The 22299-nt window shown below is 47.5% G+C and overlaps 1 protein-coding gene across 1 annotated transcript; it reads right to left on the bottom strand.

The window, feature by feature from the left end:
* Positions 1-497: 497 nt before the first annotated feature.
* On the bottom strand, positions 498-9622 carry Ngdn (neuroguidin). Its single transcript, XM_050126170.1, has 11 exons — positions 9596-9622; positions 8996-9055; positions 8069-8140; positions 3066-3203; positions 2754-2838; positions 2626-2678; positions 2341-2461; positions 2083-2251; positions 1300-1456; positions 1136-1193; positions 498-618 (listed from the first exon to the last, which is right to left on the bottom strand). The coding sequence occupies exons 1-11, from the start codon at positions 9605-9607 to the stop codon at positions 599-601; spliced, it is 945 nt and encodes a 314-aa protein (XP_049982127.1). The 5' UTR covers positions 9608-9622; the 3' UTR covers positions 498-598.
* Positions 9623-22299: the final 12677 nt, after the last annotated feature.

Genomic DNA, 22299 nt, shown 5'->3' with positions numbered 1-22299 from the left:
AGGCAGAGACTAGCTCACAAGACTACACGGACTCCTCATCCCACCACTTCAGCTACAAATTCATTCCAAAACTGACCAAAGATCAGCTCTTCTGGGCATGACATTTTAGAAAGAAGCAATCACAAAAATGGGAACACGTAGAACTCATGCTGACACAGAGCCAAGCTACATGGTCTTTCAGGTTATCAAGCAACCACTGCTTTCCTGAGCCACTAATGCCACCTGGTGGCCAAGATGGATAGAGCAATAAAACCTAAAACTAATGTTACTTTAGAATTCTAGACCTATCAAATTGTGCAGGAAGGTGGGCAACAGGGGTTAGGGATTGTGGTATTCTACCGCTGTTTTTGTAAAATAATTAGTTCCCCATTTCTACCAAAGGAAGCAAAGCAAACTTCTCCAACATCCCCAGAACATCTTTGCTTTTCTGCGGCCACTCACTGGACGCACCCACACCCAGCAATTCCAGTCATACAACGCATGGCAAAGAGGGCTTTGATTTATAAGTAAACGCCATTTTATTTAGTAAAGATCTTCCCACACTTCCAAGGCCATTTGCATATGGCGGAGCACCCGGATGACAGAGTGCAGAAGCGCGTCACCGGCGCCTCCGGAAACCTGAAATGGAAGGAGAACCGTGAATGACAAGGGATGGCTGGAGCACTGAAGGCCAGGAAAGGGGCAGCACTGTCCATCTGTCTAGGACCCACAGCAGGAATACAGTTAAGGCGAGCAGTCCCTTCACGTCCCTCCACCCCACCCCAGACAGGGTTTCTGTGGAGCCCTGGCTGTGCTGGAACTCACTCTGTAGACCAGGCTGGCCTCAAACCCTGCCTCTGCCTCCCAAGTGCTGGGATTAAAGGTGTGCACCACCACTGCCCGGCCAGGTGATTACGTGTCTATTTACAGACACCTGGACGTGAGCTGTGGGGTCACAGAAGTGTAATCCAGAGACAGAGACCCTTGCGAGGGACATGGATTTCAAGACTGGGAAAATAAATAAATAAAAGCCCACCTAACGAGAGTAATGACTAGTATGGAAGAAATAGGAGAGACTGTGGATGGCAGTTCCTAAGAGGTGGGATTCCAGCTCAGACTTCCCATCCAGGCAGCTAACTCTGAGTGGCTCACTGACCTTTCTTCTTCCGGCCTTTCTTCGGCATCTTCTTGCGCTTTTTAGCAGGACCCTGGCTCTGGAGATAAGCGGAGTGAAGAAATGGTAGTTGTTCAGCACCCGTCCCTCTCAAACTCACTGCACGAAGCCCCACAGCTGCCTGCCACCACCGGGCCCCGTCTCACCTCGTCAAGATGGGGAGCCCCCTCTGTCAAAGCACTGATGTCGCTGAAGTGTGTGAGGGAGTGAAGCTGCGTGCTCATAACACTCGCTCGCTTTCGCCGTCCTTTCTCGCGCTTGCTCACACTTAAACGCACCATCATGCTCTCTTCATAGTTAATCCTGCCAGAAAGAGTTTCCAGAAGGTTCACACGAGGATAACTTGGGTCCCAGTATCTACCCATTCTCACTTCGAGTCCTCAGGACATTCACAGATAATACAGTATTTAGCTAAGGAGGAGTGTGGCATGCTTAGTACCAAACTTCTCACGGATCCTCCCGCGGCCCTAGGGATTAACCTATGGTCCAACCACACAATGACTTATCAGGGAAAATCCTCACAGCCTCCCTGAAAGGGCTCTACTGTAGAAACCATCAGTTACAAAGACGCTACCCACTCGAAGCTACTGAGCCTGTGTTCAGGTTAGTTGTTTTTCTATTGTTTTCCTAAATGTACAGAAGACTTCAGTGCCAACACAAAACCTGCCTTTTCTATCGCAAGGTAAGAACTGTGACTGATGACGACAGCGGCCTATTAAAGCCCTACCGTGAGAACGAACATATTCTTCACTATATGGCATTTGCTGGAGCCTAAGCAGGCAGTAGGAAAAGGAACGATTTTAATAATTAAAGCAAAACCAGCTTTTCCCCAGCTCTTATTTGTGCTTCAAAGCCATCAATCTTCAACCGCCACCACGGGCTTCACTCCACTTTCTATGTGACGAACCCCCAACTGCCGGAGCTCAGACCTGTGCTGATCCTCCTGACTCTGGCGAGTGGCATGGGGATGCCGGGAGTCTCGGATTTCCTCGGGGGCGTCTGAGTACTGCTCCTTCAGCTCGCGGATCACAGAGCTGCTCAGCGCTCGCCGCTTCGCCCGGTCCAGGCGCTTTTGCTCACGCTCTGCTTCGGTTTCATCTGAGACAAGAGTCCACAAGGGTTATTCTCGAGTCAGCACAGGAAACAAACAAAACTCCCACCAGGGAGGCCATGGCCACAACTCATACCATAATGCACTGGGACCAGGCGCGGTGGGACGTATTTCTTGGAGGAGCCCTTCACAGATTTCTTCCCCGAAGCCTCGGACTCCTCTTCTGCGCCATCGTCCTCTTCATCCTCAGAGCCCAACTACAAAAGAAGAAGGGAAACGTTTCTACAAACCAGAAGTTTTAATCAGACAAGTGAGAAGAAAAAGTCACCGCTGGATCACCCCCTAAGAAGACGGAACCATGAACAAGGGAAAGGAGACCAGGGTCGCCACAGGGCTAATCTCAGGAGGACGCAAACCTTACCTTGCTTATCATATTGCTGGGATGGGGCTTAAATCGAAGTGGGTCACTTTCACCTGAAAGAGGAAGAGTTGGTAAGATCTGGAACTTCATGATAATGATCCCACCCTTTAGATGGCCCGCCAACTTACTGAGGCTGCCTGTCACCGCAGTCTTGACCAGTTTGTCAATCTGATACTTCAGTTTTTGGTCCAAGGGGCGAAGTTTTTCTAAAACCTACAATATGGGAATTTATAAAGATTACATTTTTGTCCCTAAATGAGGCACACACCAGGGTCCATCTGTTGTTCCAGAAAAGGCAATGAAAACACTCACAAGGTAGAGCAAATGCAGACAAGAGCACCCTTTCCTTAGTTAAACAGGAGAACACTCACGTGAGCGCAACGGTGACAGCCCTGGAGCAGGGCTTAGAAACGAGACTCCAATATGCAAAAGGCTCATACCGTGCGGATTTCCACCAGCCTCAAAACTGCGGGATGTCCCTGCAGAGATCCTCCCGAGGCTTTGTCCAGGATGAGGTGGCTCAGGTCCATTAGGTACATGAGCAGCAGCTGGTCTTTCACTTCCAAGAAGCTCAGACCCTAACTCAAACACAACAGGAAAAGGCAGATTCTTAGTTTCAACCACAGAATCAGGAGGAGCACACAGGGCAAATATCAGGATAATGTTTTTCCAAGCCCAACCTTCTCCCAATTAGTCCATTTAAGTATGTGAAATGTGTTCCCTCTCATATGCAGTTTCTGGGTCACCCAGGGAGCTGCAGTCCAAATGCTGGGTGAGTATAAGGCTCATGCCTATAGCTCAGCACGTGGGAAGTTGAAGCAAGACTGCCACAGTTCAAAGGCAGTCAGAGCTATCAAGAATCCATTCCATATATCCCAGGCTTGATGTGGGAGTCCCCTCTGTATGCCGTGAATAACATTGGTTAATAGAGACGCCTCTTTGGGCCTTTTGCAGGGCAGAACAGGGCAAGGCTAGAATTCCAAACAGATAGAGGAGGAGAGCGGAGGAGGTGTCAAAGAGACGCCATGTAGCTGAAGGAGAGAGATGCCCAGAAACCTTACTAGTAAACCACGAGCCTTGTGGTAAAATACATAATAATAGAAATGAGTTAATTTAAGATATAAGAGCTAGCTAGCAATATGCTTAAGTGACTGGCCAAGCAGTGTTTTAATCAATACAGTTTCTGTGTGATATTTCAGGTCTCCGACAACCCCAGGCTGGCTTGGAGCTCTGTGTGTAGCCAACGATGACTGAAATCATGAGCCCCCTGCTTCAGCCCCCAAGTGCTGGGAAGGTGTTTGAGCCCCCACACCCACTACAACTCAAGCTTTAAGTTGTGTATTGCTCTACCGTGGCAATGAAGTCTTGTGCCACCTTACCCCATCCCTGGCACATGAATCCACAATGCAAATGCTATCAGTCACTCAGCAGCTACCCCAGTTCAACTGTCAAAGTCCCAGCGAGCTACCGTCCCAGAAACCCCTACTTTACTCCAACACACTCAGAGTAGGGGCAAAACGCAGCGAGAGGAAACCGAGGGCGGAAGGGTAAAGCCTGGTGCTGTGCAGAAGACCGCAGACCACAGGGGGACAAGATGGCACACGGTCTCAGCACGCACTGTGTTCTGTACTTCAGCAGAATCCTCGCCTCATCTCGCTGACAGACCTTCCCGTGGGAACCAAAAAAGCCTCTACGTAATACTGATTTTCAAATTATCCAAAATAATTACCGACTTTATCCCCATTATAATATGGATAAGAGGGCTGGAGAGATGGCTCAGCGGTTAAGAGCATTGCCTGCTCTTCCAAAGGTCCTGAGTTCAATTCCCGGCAACCACATGGTGGCTCACAACCATCTGTAATGAGGTCTGGTGCCCTCTTCTGGCCTGCAGGCATACACACAGACAGAACACTGTATACATAATAAGTAAATAAATAAATATTAAAAAAATAATATGGATAAGACAAATGTCATGGAACTAAATCAACGTCAACAAAAGTTGTAAAAAGTGGTTATAATATGGCTCCAAGTGGGGCTGTGTGGTGCATATTACTTTTTAAAAAAATTATTATGTAGAATGTGTATGCATATGTGAGCACATGCATCCAACCCCACATGCATGGAGGTCAGAGGACAACTTGTGGAGTCAACTTTCTCCTTCCATCATTAGGTTGTGCACAAGTGCTGTTACTCCTCAGCCATCTGGCCGGCTGCATGCATTTTTTAATGCACTAAAAAAACTTTGGAGAGATGAGGATAATAAACCTTTAATAAAGCTTGTACTATGAAAGGTGCCTTCTCAACAAGCACGTATTACTCTATCAAAGGAAACAAAACCTGGGTGCAGCACTGCATGGGTAATTCCAACACCTGGAAAGTGGAGCAGGAACTCCAGGAGTTCAAGACCAGCACCACAGCAAATTCCACGACCATCTCAAAAATCCAGAAAGAGTGGGGGTGCAGGGTGCACAAGCCTTTAATCCCAGCACTTGAGAAGGCAAGGACAGGTGGGTCTCTGAGTTTGAGGCCACCCTGCTCTACAGGGCAAGTTCCAGGACAGCCAGAGCTACACAGAGAAATCCTGTCTTGAAAAACCAAAACAAAACCCCCAAAACAAAACAAAAAACAGAAAGAAAAATACACCAAGCTCGTACCCTATCTGTTATCTCAAAATGGTGATTATACTGCTTTAAAAAATTTTTTTGGGGTGGGGGGACTGAAGAGATGGCTCAGCACTTGGGTTAAGAGCACTGGCTGCACTTCCAGAGGACCTGGGTTTAATTATCAGCACCCGCATGGCTGCTCAAACGGTCTGTATCTCCAGTTGCAGGGGATCAGACACCACCACACAGACATACATGCAGGCAAAACACAAATGCACACAAAGTGAAAATAAATAAACTATTAAAATATTTTTCTTTTTTTGTGCTAAATTATGTATCTTCCAAAGCTCCCCATATTAAAAGTAGGTGAGAGGGCTGGAAGCCGTAGTCAGCAGCAGAGTACTTATCTAGAATGTGGAACAATTCAATCTCTAATCCCAAATGTTTTATTTACAGTTAAAAAAAAAGCAAACATGTTGATTTTTCCAACAAAATATAGTAATATGGACAAGCATGGCTATAAAATACATTTACATTTGTGGCTATTAAATAAGACAAGGTCTTAACCGTTGCAAAGAAATGATAATTACAGTCCAAAGCCTGGGAAAATTTACTTCTGACAGGTTAAATGCTTTGACCAAAATTACATGGCAAGAGTACACGTTTGTCATATTCAGTGTGAATCCAAAGCCCAAGTCCTGGGTGCCCTTTAAACAACAAACTTAGCTCTTCACACCAGCCCTAGTGTGCGTCAGAGGACGAGCTCTTCACACCAGCCCTAGTGTGCGCCAATGGATGGGTAATGGATTTAAAAGCTCACAAGCTGAGTTTAAATTCTGACTTATGCATTTGGTAGTCAAACACTGGTTAAGTCACTTGAACTTGAGACTGTATTCTCCTCATAAGTAAATAAATAGCAGTATTTCTGTCCGCCCTAGGAAAAATTTTGAAACACAAATAAGATAACATGAAAGTATTCTATAACCTGTAAGGAACTTTATAAATGCTAAAACTTCATAAAAGCTAAGTTAATACAAATAAACAAATATATACTGATGTATGCTAGAAGCCTAGCTAGCACCAAAACACAGCAAAGAATCGCACCAGGAAAAGACAGGTGAGAACACGAACTGGGTTCTTCTGAGCACCGGCACCACAGCGAGACCCTATCAAGAGCCCAAACAAAGCAGACAGCGCACCTGCCCAGTTCAAGCATGTAAAGACGTTGAGGATCTAATCCCAGCACTTGGGAGGCAGAGGCAGGTGGATCTCTGTGAGTTCGAGACCAGCCTGGTCTACAGAGCTAGTTCCAGGACAGGCTCCAAAGCCACAGAGAAACCCTGTCTCGAAAAAAAAAAAAAAAAGACGTTGAGCATCGCCCTCTGCTGACACCAATAATGTACTATAAAATTCTGATTTCTTCCTCTTGAAATTTTAATTTGAAAACCAGCTATTTCACTGCACATCAGGGACCCTACAACCCTAGCATTTGAAAGGTGGAAGGTCATGAGTTCAAAGCCAGCCTGTGTTTCATAGCAAGGTCCTGCCTAAACAAATGGATGCTTGAAATGGCAGAGACCTGAATCAGACACACTGTTCTTCCTAACATTTATGCCAATGATAAATTTTAATTTACAAACCTAGAGTAAGAGAGTAACAATAACTAGCAATATTAATAATTGTTAACTCTATATTAAACATACTTATTTACAACTTAAGAGGTGCTAGGTGAGGGTGGCACGCACCTTTAAGCCCAGTACTTGGTAGAGAGAGGCAGGCAGATCTTTTTGAGTTCAAGGCCAGCCTGGTCACAAGAGCTAGTTCCAGGACAGGCTCCAAAGCTAAAGTAAAACCCTGCCTCGAAAATCCAAAATAAATAAATAAATAAATCTTAAGAGGTGTAACTGAAATTTTACACTTATATTTTCAGACTGCAGTGAATTTCATGTAACTGAAATCACAGAAAGTGACACTGGGGACGTCTGTATACAAAGCCATCATGCCCCAGTCAATCACCTAATAGTACAAGAAACAAAAGAGCTGGAGAGATGGCTCAGCGGTTAAGAGCATTGCCTACTCTTCTAAAGGTCCTGAGTTCAATTCCTAGCAACCACATGGTGGCTCACAACCATCTGTAATAAGGTCTGTTGCCCTTTTCTGGCCTTTAGGCATACATGTAGACAGAATATTGTATACACAATAAAAAAATAAATATTAAAAAAAAAAGAAACAAAAGAGCAACTCCTCAGTCATCCTACACGGCTCCCCAGAGTGACTACTCCAGTCTTACTTCTTACCACCCCCGGCCCACACACACATTCTATGTATGTCCATCTACAAAACCATTTACTCCCCAGAACACTGCAATCGTGAGTACCCCTGGCTCATATTTATCCTTTAAAACCCTGCTACTCTGAGACACCTTTTTGGACTCTGCTTGGCTGGCCCATCCCTGCTCATGGCTTCTGTAAAATGATGCCACACTGACACCTGGCCCTCTGCTGTGCATCCGGACACGCATGGAAACCACACATGACTCCTCCTGTATGAAGTCCTAACACTTAGGACACATGCCACACAACAAATCTTCAGAAAACAACAACAACAAAAAACATATGAGGGGTACTCCCTCTTCAAGTACCTTTTTAAAAAAAGATTTGTGTGTGTGTGTGTGTGTGTGTGTGTGTATGCCACATGTGTAGGGTGCCTTTGGAGGCCAAAACACATAGGGAGTCCCCTGGAGCTGGAGCTCTGAGCTACACAACTGGAGTGCTGGGAATCAGAGTGGCAAACTGTCATCCCCTGAGCCGCCGCTCTAGCCCCTCTTCAATAACTCTTACCTTCTCTGTAGAATATGCTCCAGATTGGACTTTTTTTGTCAGGGCTTGTACCTGCGCTGTTACAGCCATTACCTGAAATTAACCAAACAAAATTCAAATCGCTGTGAAGGAAAAATGGCACCTAAACTTTATCTGAAATGTTGGTACTCAACACAGGGTTTCTAACAGGTCCCTAAGGAAAACTTCACACTGCTTTCTACAGCTGGGAGAGGGGACTGTTAAGAAACCAAAGGGAAGCCGAGGGATGGTGGAGCACGCCTTTAATCCCAGCACTCGGGAGACAGAGGCAGGCGGATCTCTGGGAGTTCGAGACCAGCCTGGTCTACAGAGCTAGTTCCAGGACAGGCTCCAAAGCCACAGAGAAACCCTGTCTCGAAAACCAAAAAAAAAAAAAAAAGAAAGAAACCAAAGGGGATGAGGAGAGAAGGGCAATAGTGGCGAGTGTAATCTTTTTATTAAGACAGGGCTTCTCTGTGTAACCCTGGCTGTCTTGGAACCCACTTTACAGACCAGGCTGGTCTCGAACTCTCTGAGATCCACCTGTCTCTGCCCCTGAGTGCCCAGTTTAGAGGCGTGGGCCACACGAAGACTGAGGACCGTAATTTTGTCTGCACCAACAGAACTTACAAAACATCAAACTATGTAAACGCATAGTAAGTGGTACTTAGAGTGATAGGTCACCATTGGCAACATCTGTTTGCTTAGTGTGTGTGTGTGTTTAACAGGAGTTTGGGTATAACTTTAAAAAAAAATTCCTGTACTTCTCTGGGTGCAGAAATGAATTACCATGAAAGGCTTTTATTTGACACTTAACGTACTTAAGTAGTATTCAAATATCTGTCCCTAAATCATCAATGTGTGTGGATCAGACATACAAAGACACAGCTAATCCCCGAGTAATTTATTTTAAAAGGAGACACAACTCACCTGCTCCTGGAGGTTTTTCAAAAGTGTCACCGAACTCGAGACGTCTGACTCCAGCACTTCCTACAGATAAACAGGCGGAGACAGGAAAAGATGGTCAAGTTCTTACTTTAGGCGATGAGATGGCAGAATGCACTGCCTACTAAATTCCCTTCTTTTCGCCAATACGTTCGAGACGTTGAGCCGTCCTTCCCGGGTACAGGCAGCCTCGAATCAAAGTCAGTCCTCCCACCACACTGCCCTTTACTGGAAGACCGGAGACTTCGGAGTTAAACCTCACGGATGCTTTATGGTACATGACCGCTATCCTAATGTTCTCGTAACATTCTCCTACCACAAAGCGGGATCCCAGCCCGCCCTGGTCAAGAAAGCTCGTTTTGAAGGGTAATTTTGTGCTAGCTTCTTTTCCGGAACCAGCCAACATGCAGCATCCACCCCCGTCTCTCTCATCTGACTTATAACACTGCCGTGTCAGGGCGAGCACATCCCTGAGACAGTTCCCATCACCACTCTTGCACGGTGACAACGGTTCGCCTCGACCAGAAGCGGGCGAAAAGAAGCGCCCACAGTAGCTACGGGAGGAAGCAACGAGACAGAACTCACCGGGGCCGCCATCTTCGCAGAGCCCACCCTTTCCGGGGCCGAACTTCCTGGGTGCTAACGTGAGTTCATAAATTTGATAGACAATCACTGCTTGTAAATTTCAGCCAATGGAAATAGGAGATTTTTCATTTCCGCTAAACAGACAGGCCGGACTTCATCTAACCAATGGGCTAAAGAAACTGGCTGAAGTCGTCAGCTGCAGAGGCGCCCAAGATAGGCTGGGGCAGAAGCATGTGATTCGTGGTTTACCGAGAATGATTGAAGCCACCTCCAATAAAGGTTGCGTAAATGATTGATTGGCAGCTAAATCAACTAATGGAAAAGAGAAGTTAGCTGAGCGACCCGAGAGCTGATTGGCTCCCGGATGCCGCAGTGCCAGTCTTTGCACGGCGTTTTCCGTGTAGTACCCAGAACGGCCACTGGGTGGCGGTCTGCGGCTTTGCCCGGCGGCGCTCGCCGTTGCCCCCTGAACGGGCAAGCGTCCCCTTCCTGCGCCTGTGATCGTCCTTGTAGAAGGATAAAGCCCTTTTCGTCCATGAATCGGACGGCTGGGATAGAGGAACCCGGAGCCACGGTTCAGACTGCCGGCCGCATCTCTGGCCCGTCCTCTCCGTGTGTACGCAGGACGCTGCGCAAAGGCTGCAGTGCGCCATGCACCACTCCTTAGGGAAAACAAGACAGCTGAGCAAACGGGTCAATCTGAACGCCTTCCTTCCTCCAGGCTCCACTAGTCCACTGCAGGAATTGGTTCAAACCCAGGCTGCGCATATTTCCTTTGTCCCCCTCATCTTTTCTCAGTATCTTCCAACACCCGCGCTCCCTCCCCTCTCAGGATAAGGTACTAGAAGGGAGGTGCTGGCCTTGAATTTTTCTGTCAAAGCTGAAAAGAAGACCTCGGACTGGAAATCTAGTCTGAAGTGAGGCTGTCACCTTTAATCCCAGCTCTCTGTAGTCAACAGACAAACAAATCTCCGTGGATTCGAAGCCAGGTTGGTCTACGTTGTGAGGCCTTGTTCTCAATTAAACAACAATAACAACAACAACAACACAGGGCCGGAACCCTCGCTCGATGGTTAAGAGAACATACTATTCTTGCAGAGGACCAGAATTCCATTCCCCGCACCCACACCAGGCAGCTCACAACCACCTGTAGTAACTCCAGTTCCAGGGGAATCTTAGACCCTTCCTTACACACACACACACACACACACACACACACACACACACACCCTGAGCACACATAAGTGTTTTTTTTTTTTTTTTAATCAAAAAAGAATAGCCCTCTTGTGTTTCTCATTCTGGATGGAATATCCTCGTTTCCACATTTGGGAATTTCATCAAATGGGACAGAGGATTTGCCTCTGATATTAATTACAGTATAAGGTTCCCTGGGAGGCTCGGGCACTGTAACAGCCTACTTAGTCAAATTAAGAGTTTTTGTATTGTTCTGTCTTTTCGAAAATGGATTTTATTGTACGTGTGTGGTGCGCATTGGGAGGTCTTCAGAAGATGACAAATGGGAGTTGGATCTCCTTCCACCATATGGTCGTGGAAATAGAATTCAGTTGGTCAGCGTAGTGGGCAAGAGTCGGCTTGCCAGCACTTTTTATATGTCCAGCAAATCCCGATTGATATATAAAATGTTCTTTCCCAACATAAGTTAAGATTTTGCTTTATTTGGAGCTTGAAGTTTGCTCATATGTGTTATTAACAAACTATTACAATATCCAAGAAAATAAATAATACTGCCTTATTTTTGTCATTGAAATACCAAGCACCTGTGTGTCGCAAGAAATATTAACTTTAAGAATACAATAAACCAGCCAGGTGGTTGTGGCGCACGTCTTTAATCCCAGCACTCGGGAGGTAGAGGCAGGCGGACCTCTGTGAGTTCGAGGCCAGCCTGGTCTAGAAGAGCTAGTTCCAGGACTGGCTCCAAAGCCACAGAGAAACCCTGTCTCGAAAATAAATAAAATAAAATAAAGTAATGCACCACCACCACCTGGCTGGAAAAAGTATTTTTACCAACCAGTTAGATCCAATTAATTGATTGCTGTTGGGTTCAATTATGTCTTTGAGACTTTCTGCTTCTGAGATCTGCCATTTAGTAGAGGGAAGTTGAAATCATCAACTATGATAGTGATGGGGTATTTATTTAGATCTCCTTGAATTTCTGGAAGTTTTAGCATTACATATTTTGACCTTTTCTTGTTAGGTGCTAACACTCACTTGAAAGGGAACAAGAGATGGTTCGTTCTGGAACCATTATGAGTGACTGATCTGGGAACATGGATTCAGGTTACCCCAATACTGTGTTTCAACACAATAATAGTTATAATGACAGAACAAACGGAAATCACGAATCAGGACACTCTTAAGTCCATTGCTAAGACCCCAGGGTAGGCAGGCCCAGAAGGAAGCCTCAGCGTGGGCGGCAGATGCTAGCTGATAGTCTCAGCTCTGGGTTGGTGGAAACTGTATTCCAACAGATGTCACCTGAGAGCCATAAGGACGCTAGACCAGACTCAGAAGTGGGCTACCAATGGCTATTAATAGGGCTAGTGATAGGCAAGATAAGTCGGCTCTAGATCTGCAGCATTCCAAACTCTCCCCAAACACGGAACTTCTGATCAGTTCATCAGCCTAGCAGGATGTGTGGCGCAGGTGAGGCTGTTTCCTAGCGCTGCAGCTGCCAAGAGTAAGAGGCAGTGTGTCTTCTGCGGGAACTGACCTTTTTGTGGTTGTCGAATGCCACACTTTACCCCGGAGAGTTTTCTTTCCTTCAAGGTCCCTGTGGTCTAAAATCAACATGGGTCAGTGTTAGTATGGTTTATTTTTCTTCATCCTTTTTTTCCCCTTTATTTCTGCCTAAACTGATCTTGAATTCTGGATCTTTTCCCTTCGGTTTCTACCTCCTGAAAACCAAGATTATCGGCACACACCATCGCACCCAGGCCCGTCCTTTCACTTTGGGTATAGCTGTGTCTTTATATTTAAGAGAAATTTCTTATTTGTTTTAAAGATTTTATTTTTATTTACATATTTATTTTACATGTATGGGAGTTTTGCCTGCGTGGATGTCTATGTACCAGGTACATTCAGTGTCTGCGGAGAACAGACAGGGCGTCAGATTTCCTTGAACTGTACTTACAGATGGTTGTGAGCTGCCACACTGGTGCTAGGAATCAAACCTGGCTCCTCTGAAAGAGCTACCAGTGATCTAGCCACTCAGCCACCTCTCCAGCCCCCTTTTTTAAAAACAAGTTTTTCTTTTTCTTCTTTCTTTTTTCCCTTTCTTTCTTTCGGTTTGTTTTGGTTTGGTTTTTTGAGACAGGGTTTCTCTGTGTAACAGTCCTAGCCATTCTGAAACTCACTCTGAAGGCCAGGGTAGCCTCAAACTCACAAGAGATCCATCTGCCTCTGCCTCCTGAGTGCTGAGATTAAAGGCATGTGTCACCACCACCCAGCTCAAAAACAAGTTTCTTATAAAAACATACACTGGAACACTGGGTTCCTCAATTTCTTCATCTCTTTCTGTGTCTTGACCAAAAGTCACAGTTTCCAGAACCTCTTTTTATTAGTACTTTCCCATTTTCCCAGTGTGTATATGTCTGTGGTGTGTGTGTGTGTGTGTGTGTGAGTGTGTGAGCACTTTTGCACAGGGGTGTGCACAGACCTGAGGTTGGCATCTGGACTGTTTTCGAGCTGCTCTCCACCATGTTCACCAAGGCAGGGTCTCTTAATTGAGCCCAGAGCTCATTTGCAACATCTTGATACAAATAGCCAGCCAGCTCCAGGAATCCCCCGTCCTGGGCTTTCAAACTCTGTAGTGACACACAGGCCACTACACCCGCCTACTTTGACATGCGGGCCACTACACCTGCCTGCTTTTACATAGGTTCTGGGGATTCAAAGTCTAGCCCTCATGCTTGGTCCACTGAGCTATACCCCCAGCATGGAGCCCCTTCTATTAATCCTCTTTTTTTAGTTCTTAGTGCAACATGCAACATTTGAAGTTATACAAAGTGTACAGTTGTAGCAGTGTGGGAATGGTAATTGAGAGACTGTAAGGTTGTAAACACACACATATCTATATCTAACAGTCACTAAAGGGATAGGTGATGCTCTCCAGCATTCCTCTCAGATGTGTATCTGAGACACAGACACAGTGTGAGGGAGCAGAGCTGAGCTCTCACCAGTTTCCTTTTATTGCTTTTCTGTGTCTCACGGATTGGTGGTAGCAGACCGGAAGCTGCTTTAATGATGAGCCACGGACCTGGGCCTGGAAAGGCAGGCAGAAGTTCTGTTGTAGCCGGGGCATGGGAGAGCCCAAGCTAGCACTGGTGTTGCTGTAGGCAGATCCGATCTGCAGGTGAGACGGTGGACAGGATGCAACCTGTCAACACAAGAAATGCCCTTAGCTGCTAACTAGAGGAATCCATACTTGCCATGGAGACAACCTAGAGCTCAGGAAGTTGCCTGAGTGACGCAGTGTAAACAGTCAAGCTTCATCCCAGCATGTTACTGTGGAGCCCTAGCTGTCCTGGAACTCTGTAGACCAGGCTGGCCCCAAACTCACAGAGATCCACCTGCCTCTGCTTCCCAAGTGCATCACCGCTGCCCAGTTTGACTCTGTTCCGAGAACTGATTATCCCTGAGTCTTTGGATCTTTGGCAACTGCTCAAATGCAAGTGACTATGAGATATCTTCCTGGAGCATCATGACAGGAGAAGCCCCTCAAAAAGCATAAAGAACTTTTACCTTTGTTTCTTCTAGTTAAAAGCCATCTCATGCCATACAGGGTGGCACATGTCTGTAGGTTCAGCTACTTTAGAGGCTGATTCAAGATCTCTTGAGGCAGGAACTTAAGGCCAGCCTGGGTAACACAATGAGACCCCAACTGAAAACAAACCAACGAGACGTCAGGTTCAGACGGATACACTGAACTGCTAACCACGCCTCCTTTGGAAAGGCGCAGTGGAAAGGGCTTGACTTCTCTGCATCATAGAAATCCATTCACTTGGAAAATGAGCACTGGTTTTATGATTTGAGAAAAAGTAACGAAAATGGGAAGGAAGGAGGAAGGGAGAGACAGAGGAGAAACGAAGATCAAGGGAAAGCCAAGGAAATGCAAGCTGTGCCCTCTCCTCCATCCAATCCGGGATAAGGTCTGGGGAAGCCCATCTATGTCCCGTCAGGCAGCAGCTCACAGTGTCACAAGGACAGCAGCTGCTGGCCTTCTTTGGTACCTTATTCATCATGCATTTATTTTATTGAGATTTGTCAGAGGCAAAAGAGCTCCAGATAAAATACAAGCAACATCTTTTTTTCATTAAGAAACAAACGACCTCCCCACCCCAAATCAGTGAGCAACACTCGAGGGTACCAAAGGCAAGAGGGAAAATGGACAAAGACAAGAGTAGTTCCGAGGGAAACTCGGCAAGTCCCTGGCCCGCCCTTAAGACGTGCAGTCTGCTGCCCCTCGCCTAATCCTACCCTAATCCTACCCGGAAGACGCAGCCTGCTGCTCCTGTCTGTCTAATCTTACGGGATCTAGTCCTGTGGAGTTTAGGCCCCAAGACTTGCCACAGAAGTCACTGTCCTGGGTCTTTGTCACAGCACTGGCCAGCAGCTGGGGACACCCAGTCCCTTAAAGACCCCTCCTCAGGCTCACCTGCCAGGAGCCCCCCCCCCCACTTCCCCGCCCTCCAGCAAAGCTGCTTCTGCACTGCTGCTTCCATGCTTAGGGGTCCAGTCATCTTGCTGATTAGCGGTTGCCCCCAACACTGTTTCCACCTTGAAGATGGGTTTATTTACTGATATGAAGACTCAGCATAGGCTTGGACCCTAAGTGTGGGGTGGTGCCATGTCTAGAGGGGTGTCCAGTGACCTTCCAACCCCTCCCACCATCTCTCTACCCTCTTCTCTAGTGACACTCCCCAGAAGCCAGAATGACCTTGCATTCAGACCTCACAACACAACTGCTAATTCTAGCTAAGGGCGTGGGGGAAAGGACAGCGCCCAGGGGCCTGTGGCTGCTCTGCTGGGAGGGCTGGGGCTAATAATAGGTGGGGAGATTAGGAAAGGATTTGAAGTGCTTCGTTATCTCACAGGAATGGCCTTCAAGAGCCTTTCCCAAGCTTCCCCAAGAGCTGTGCCACCCCCTGGTCCTGTGTGTCTGAGGACCACAGTTGCTTCGTCCTTATCTGCTCCACCCCCACGGGCTCCAGGCCCTCCACCCCAAGTTTTCTTTCCGAGTCTGGTTTCCTGAACCCACTTCTCTGCTTCTCTTCCTTCATGCACTTCCCTCCACTGCTTCCCACAAGTCTTCCCGTTCCTGGTGGCTTTTGTTCCGGCCAATTCTAGCTCCCCCCTGTTCCACCTTCTTTCCTCCCTGGAGCATCACTGTTTCCAGCTGTGGCTCCGACCTTTGTGCCCCTCCCTAACACGTGTGTGCCAACTCCGTGCCCACTCTTCCTCTCCTCTGCCTCCTGTTACAGTAGAGCTGGCTAAACACAGGTAGCAGAGTCTGAGGTGGGTTCCAGAGCTCCACTTCCTCAACATCTCGCAATCGGTGCCATGACACCAGGCACAGGAACACCTCTGAGCACAAGATTGGGGACATGGCTGGCTGGGGAGGCGCCTCGTGGAGCCCAGCCATGGCTATTCTTAGAAACCCAGCACCACAAAAGGGCCTTTGCTTTGTTTCATTCCACCCCCACAGAGTTGCTCTTGGCAGCCAAGACTGTAATCTCATAGATGAGGGGCCCAACACGGGCCCCTTGCACAAGCCCAACCCTTCGTCCTGGTTTCTCTCCACCATGAGGCACTGCCCTTGGAGAAGGTCACCTCCTCTGTGACAAACACGTACAGTGGCAAAACTCTGACACTCTCTACAGTCTTGGCCTATCTTAGATCCCAGTTGGGCTTACCTTTGGCAGCCCCACCCTTACCACTTAGCAGACTGCCTCATTGGCTCCTCTCTCCCACTCTCCAGAAAAAGCAACCACCATATTCTCCTTCTCCTTTCTCTTTCTTCTTGCTCAGAATGGGTCAGCTCTTCTAGCCTAGTGAGTTCTGAGCCCCTTTATAAAGCCTCATCTCTTCGAACTTCAGGGAGTCTGCCCGGCTCTGAGTTCTATCTGTCCGCAGGTCCAAGCGTCTCTCTAACCAAGGCTGTCTGCAGCTCCTGAAAGGGAGGCATCCACGAGGAAACAGCAGCCAGACCCTAAGGTCCCTTCTTCCAAATGTGACCTGAGAGCCTCAGATCAGGGAGTGACTTACTGTCTTCTCCCATGCTCAGAAAAGTCAGTATGTGTGACTCTGTTTCTAATTCTTGTTCAGAAATGTGGACTCTCAGTGGTGGGCTACATGTCTGTACAGTACAGGAACATCAGAGAGGGGCTGGAGAGATGGCTCAGAGGTTAAGAGCACTGACTGCTCTTCCAGAGGTCCTGAGTTCAATTCCCAGCAACCACATGGTGGCTCACAGGAACATCAGAGAACATTCTACCAAGTTCTTAGAGAACAGCAAGGGCCCATCCCAGAGATCAGGAAGTCATTCCAGGCCTGGGCTATAGGCTGAACTTCTAGACCTATAAACATTGTAATTCTAGAATAATTCGCAGACAGCAAAGCCTGAGCAAAGGCTAACCCTGGGTCTCTAGGCACAACTTATTTTCAGACCTTTATGTACTTCCCACTCTGCCTTGAGAGCAGAGAGCTCTGGAGGCTGAGGTAGTTGTCAGGCTGATTAGTGAGAGCCGAAGACAGAGCTAGGGCTGCAGCAAGCTCGCTTCCATGGACCTGTGGAAGTCAAGAAGCCTTTGCATCTGCAAGCCCAGCTTGTGTTCTCTGAGCAGTTACAAGTCACCCTCCTAGGTTCCAGAAAGAGAGCTGGAAACGAGAAAACTGTACCAGAGAAGACAAAAGGGAACGGAGAACAAAGCAGGGACATGGTTCTTCACACACACACACACACACACACACACACACACACACACACACTGCTCCACGTGCTCAGGGCTGCCTTATCTTCAACAAAATAAACCATGCAGTCTGGCCTGCTTCCCTTTGGTTGATGTTTAGTCTCATTCTTTCCATTGCCAAATTACTCAGCTGGAAGGCGTAACCCCCACGGCCCACACTTCCTATCCTTCTCCTTACTAACCTCATCCACCCCATCCTTCTTAATTAAATCCCAGCAGCCAGGCTCTGCCCTGTGGCTGCCCGGAAGCTGCTTCCTGAAGATGAACCAAGTTCTCTTCTCTGTCCTTCGGTCACTTGGCCTTTCTTTGGAATCTGACACTACTGGCCACCTGCTCCTCTTGAAATCCTTCTGGGATTTCTAGGAAACTTCTCTCTCCTTATTCTCTTTGGCTCCTTTTTTTCTCTTCCCAGTCTTTCATGTGTGTGGTGTATGTGTATATAACGTGTGTGAACATTCTAATCTTTAGTGTGTGTGTTTGTACATATAAGACGTGTAAATACTCTAATCTTTAGTGTGTGTGCACATAAATGACATGTGTAAACACTCAGTCTTTAGTGTGTGTATGTACATGTATGTTGTGTGTAAACATTCTAATCTTTAGTGTGTGCGTGCACATGCATGATGTGTGTAGATATTCTAATCTGTAGTGTGTGTGTCTGTTTGTGTGTGTACCAGCATGACATGCATAAACATTCTCATGCCACAGTACACATATGAAGGTCAGAACACAACTTTTCAGAATTGGTTCCTTTCTTACACGTAACTTTTTTCTGATCCCAATAATTCTCCTGTCTTCCCCTTCCATTTTGCCATAGGACTGCTGGAATTACATATGTTAGTTACCACACCCAGCATTTTTTTTTAAAGATTTACTTTTTTTAAGATTTATTTATTTATTATGTATACAGTATTCTCAGTATCCTGTCTGCATGTGTGCCTGCAGGCCAGAAGAGAGCACCTGATCTCATTCCAGATGGTTGTGAGTCACCATGCGGTTGCTGGGAATTGAACTCAGGACCTTTGGAAGAGCAGGCAATGCTCTTAACCACTGAGCCATCTCTCCAGCCCCCTAAAGATTTATTTTTATGTTAGGGCTGTGTGTGTGTGTCCTGCACGTATGTCAGTGCATCACAGGCAGGAGTACCCATGAAGGCCAGAAGAGGGCGATGGTCGCTGGAAATAAAGCTATCAATGGTTGTGAGCCGCCATGTGGGTACTGAGAGCTGAACCTGAGTCCTGGACAAGAGCATCACGGAGGCATCTCTCTAGCCCACAGCCAGCTTCTTAGAGTGGGTTCTGGGATCGAGCACAGGTCATCAGACGTCATGGTAAGCACTTTTGCTCACTGGGCCATCTTCTGTCCTCTGCGGGCTTCTTTCCTTTCCTCCTTCCTTGGGCCATGCTGTCTCTCCAGTCTTTCCTCTGGTCTCCAAGCTCACGGCATCTTACAGTACTACAAGGTGGCCAGTTCTCACCCACCAGCCCTACCTGCCAGCCCACGAGTCTCTACCCTGCCGGTCTGCAGACTTGCCTCCTTTCTACCCCCACTTCACTGACGCCCCACAGTCGTGATTTCTCCTTCCCGGCTTCCCAGAGCCGGTCTGTAGAAGGGCATTCTATCCCCTCCGTGGGAATGCCTCCCAGTCTGCTCGCTTCCTTTCCCTACCTCTCAACTTTGATGGCAGCTTTAACCTCTGCTGCCGTCTCCTTGCGTCTAGACTCTCCCCTCTCGGTACCCAGCCTGCCCCTCAAGCTGTGCTTTCAAACTATCACACTGCCTGCCATAGTCTAGGGCCGCGGCCACTCTCCATTGCTCCCACAACAGCATCCATTTTGCAGGTCTGAGAAATACGGCAGGTCAGTTCTTTGAACCAAGTGGCCCCGAGCTTGAATCCTAACGCCACATTCCCTGCTTGACTTTGGGCAAACGCCTTATTCCCTCTGAACCCCACTGCTTATGCATGGATTGTAATTTGAGTTGCAAAAGGTTGTATTGACTGAGGTGTGTCTAACTCTATGCAGAGAGGTACTCACATATAGACCGTGGGGCCTCATGTCTTTTTCTTTCCTCCTGACATCTCCAAAACCACATAGCAAGAGAGGTTCCCCTCGAGTCCTTTCTAGCTCACCGCGCCATTCCCCATCCACATTTTGGGCCACACTGATTCTCACTGCTGGGAGCACAGCTGGCCGCACATGCATTCAAAGGCCTCTCCTCCTTTTAAACTCCAGGTTCATGTTCCCACCTTAAAACTCTGCCAGCCCCCATAGAGCAAGAGGTTTTCAGCCCCCGGGTTGTTCTAGATCCAGACCCTGATTTGTAACAGGTGGTTGTGAGCTGCCTTGTGGGTTCTAGGATTTGAACTCAGGTCCTCTGGAAGAGCCTCCAGTGTTCTTAACATCTCTCTGCTCACCTCCCTCTCTCTCTTTCTCTTTTTGAGACAGGGTCTCTCTTGTTAGCCCAGGTTGTCATAGAACTCACTGTGCAGACCAGGCTGGCCTTGAACTCATAGAAATCTACCTGTCTCTGCCTCCTGAGTGCTAGGATTGACATGTGCCACCACATGTCAATAGGTCCAGATCTCCCTTTTTTGAAGAAAGGTTTATTTATTTTTGTTTTATGTGTGTGGATATTTGCCTACGTGGATTCATGTTCATTATGTGTATTCCTGATTCCCGTGGAAGCCAGAAGAGGGCATTGGATCCCTTGGAATTGGAATTACAGAGGGTTATGAGATGCCATGTGGGTTCTGGGAAACAAATCCAGGTCCGCTGCAAGAGCAGCAAGTGTTCTTAACCAGTGAGCCATCTCTCCAGCCCCATCTTTTGCTCTTTTTCAGTGTGCCCATTTTTAAAAATAGGCATACTGTCCTGGTTAGTTTTGTTGTCGTTGTATCAGTTTGACATAACTAAAGTCATCTGAAAAGAGGCAACCTCAATTGAAAAAATGCCCCCCCCATCAGGTTGGCCTTCTTGATGTGGGAGGACATAGTCCATTGTGGGTGGTGCCAGTCCTAAGCATGAATGGGAGCTATGAGAAATTAGACCAAGGGGATGGAAAAATGGTTCAGTGGCTAAGGACACTGGTTATTTTTCCAGAGGACCCAAGTTCAATTCCCAACACTCTCGTGGCAGCTAACAACATCTGTAACTTTAAGATCTGACACCTTCACACAGACATGCATGCAGGTAAAATACCAATGCATATAAAATAAAAATGAATTATATTGAAGAAGAGGAAGAGCAAGAGGAAGAAGAAGAAGAAGAAGAAGAAGAAGAAGAAGAAGAAGAAGAAGAAGAAGAAGAAGAAGAAGAAGAAGAAGAAGAAGAAGACGACGACTGGGCAAGCCAGCAAGCTGTTTTAGTTCCTGACTCCAGGTTCCTGCCTTGGGTGCCTGCCCTGACTTCCCTCAGGCATGGGCCTGAGAGCTGTGAGCCAAAATAAACCCTTTCCCCTTTCCTCCCCAAGCTGCTTTTGGTCATGGTGTTTTATCACAGCAGTAGAAACCCTAATTAAGGCAGTTAGTCATAGTCCCCCCAACGGCTGTCTCTCACTGGCAGGGTCGCATGATATCTCCCTGACTGACCTGGGAGTCTCTACATAGACCAGGCTGGCCTCAAGCTCACAGAGACCTGCCTGCCTCTGCTGGGATTAAATACCTATCCCACCTTGCCAAGACAAATTTGCCCAATTTTTCACATCACAGTACTCCAGTATTCTCCTTCAGAGGTTTCTACATCCTTGGCTGACCCTAACTCAGGGATATCTGAAGGATTTCTGGGTGTCCCCCCTCCTGAGGGCTACGGTTTAGCCCGCCTCCTCCCTATAGCCTGTCCGTGTCGACCAGATGCTTCATTCGGGGTTCCTGAGATTTTCCGGCCAGTAAACAAAAAGCATTCACCTAGGGCTTTGCCTCAGCTCCCTGACAACATGGCCATTTCGCTGGGCCAACTTCTGGTGGGCTGGGGGTACACAGTGGTCATGAGAGAAACTTTGCAGACAGCATCAGAACAATGAGAGCTTTTCTGGCTCAAGGCTAGCTTGTGAAAATGGGTTGGGTCTAGACATGGAGGGGCTGAGGGAAATCTGGGGACGGAGAGCTTACAGCTGATCACTAGCCCTGCTGTGTGCCTCTGGATTCCTGATGTCCTTGTTTCTTGGGATAAAAACTTCCCACTGTGAAGTCCCTTATGTGCTGGTGTGTGCTAAGCCCGTCATTTGCGACCATAAGCCCTGCGAATGAACACACTGACAACGAAACTGTCACAGGGACGTGCGCGACTGAGCAAGACCATACAGCTTGGAAATGAGGAGCTGGGTCTCAAAGTGGATCTCTGCACCCCCAGAAAGTCACCTCCTAAATTCCCTCGGGCTCCTAGACTGGCTGTTCCACACAGTGTCACCTCCAAACACTCTCCCAGGAGAGATCCACCTGCCTGAAAGTACTCCTACTGCGGCTGGGCTGCCTTGCCAGTTGGCCCTGTCCATTGGAAATCAGAGACTGGGAGATGGGAGTCTGGGGCATTGTGCGGGCTGGCATGCAGAGTACAAAAGATTTTGGAGCCAGCGAGAACACAAAAGGATGACCAGAAGTAGCAGCTGTTAGCAGAGGGAACCTGAGACAGCGCTAGCTCACTCCCTAATCCCCAGCCCCTGTGGAGCCAGGGACAGGTTCCCCCAAGGTCAGCCTCCCTCCCATCTCCTGGTCACAAA

Source organism: Alexandromys fortis, unplaced genomic scaffold (assembly GCF_014885135.2).
Source record: "Alexandromys fortis isolate MF-2015 unplaced genomic scaffold, M_Fortis_MF-2015_v1.1 scaffold_258, whole genome shotgun sequence".
NCBI lineage: Eukaryota > Metazoa > Chordata > Mammalia > Rodentia > Cricetidae > Alexandromys > Alexandromys fortis.
This window is presented reverse-complemented; position numbering and strand designations above follow the sequence as displayed.

Coding starts and splice junctions, on each gene's coding strand:
- Ngdn (XM_050126170.1), bottom strand. Junction 8,141..8,995: donor TGAAAAACCTCCAGGAGCAG/GTGAGTTGTGTC, acceptor GGTTAATTTCAG/GTAATGGCTGTAACAGCGCA. Junction 2,462..2,625: donor CCAGCAATATGATAAGCAAG/GTAAGGTTTGCG, acceptor CTTCTTTTGTAG/TTGGGCTCTGAGGATGAAGA.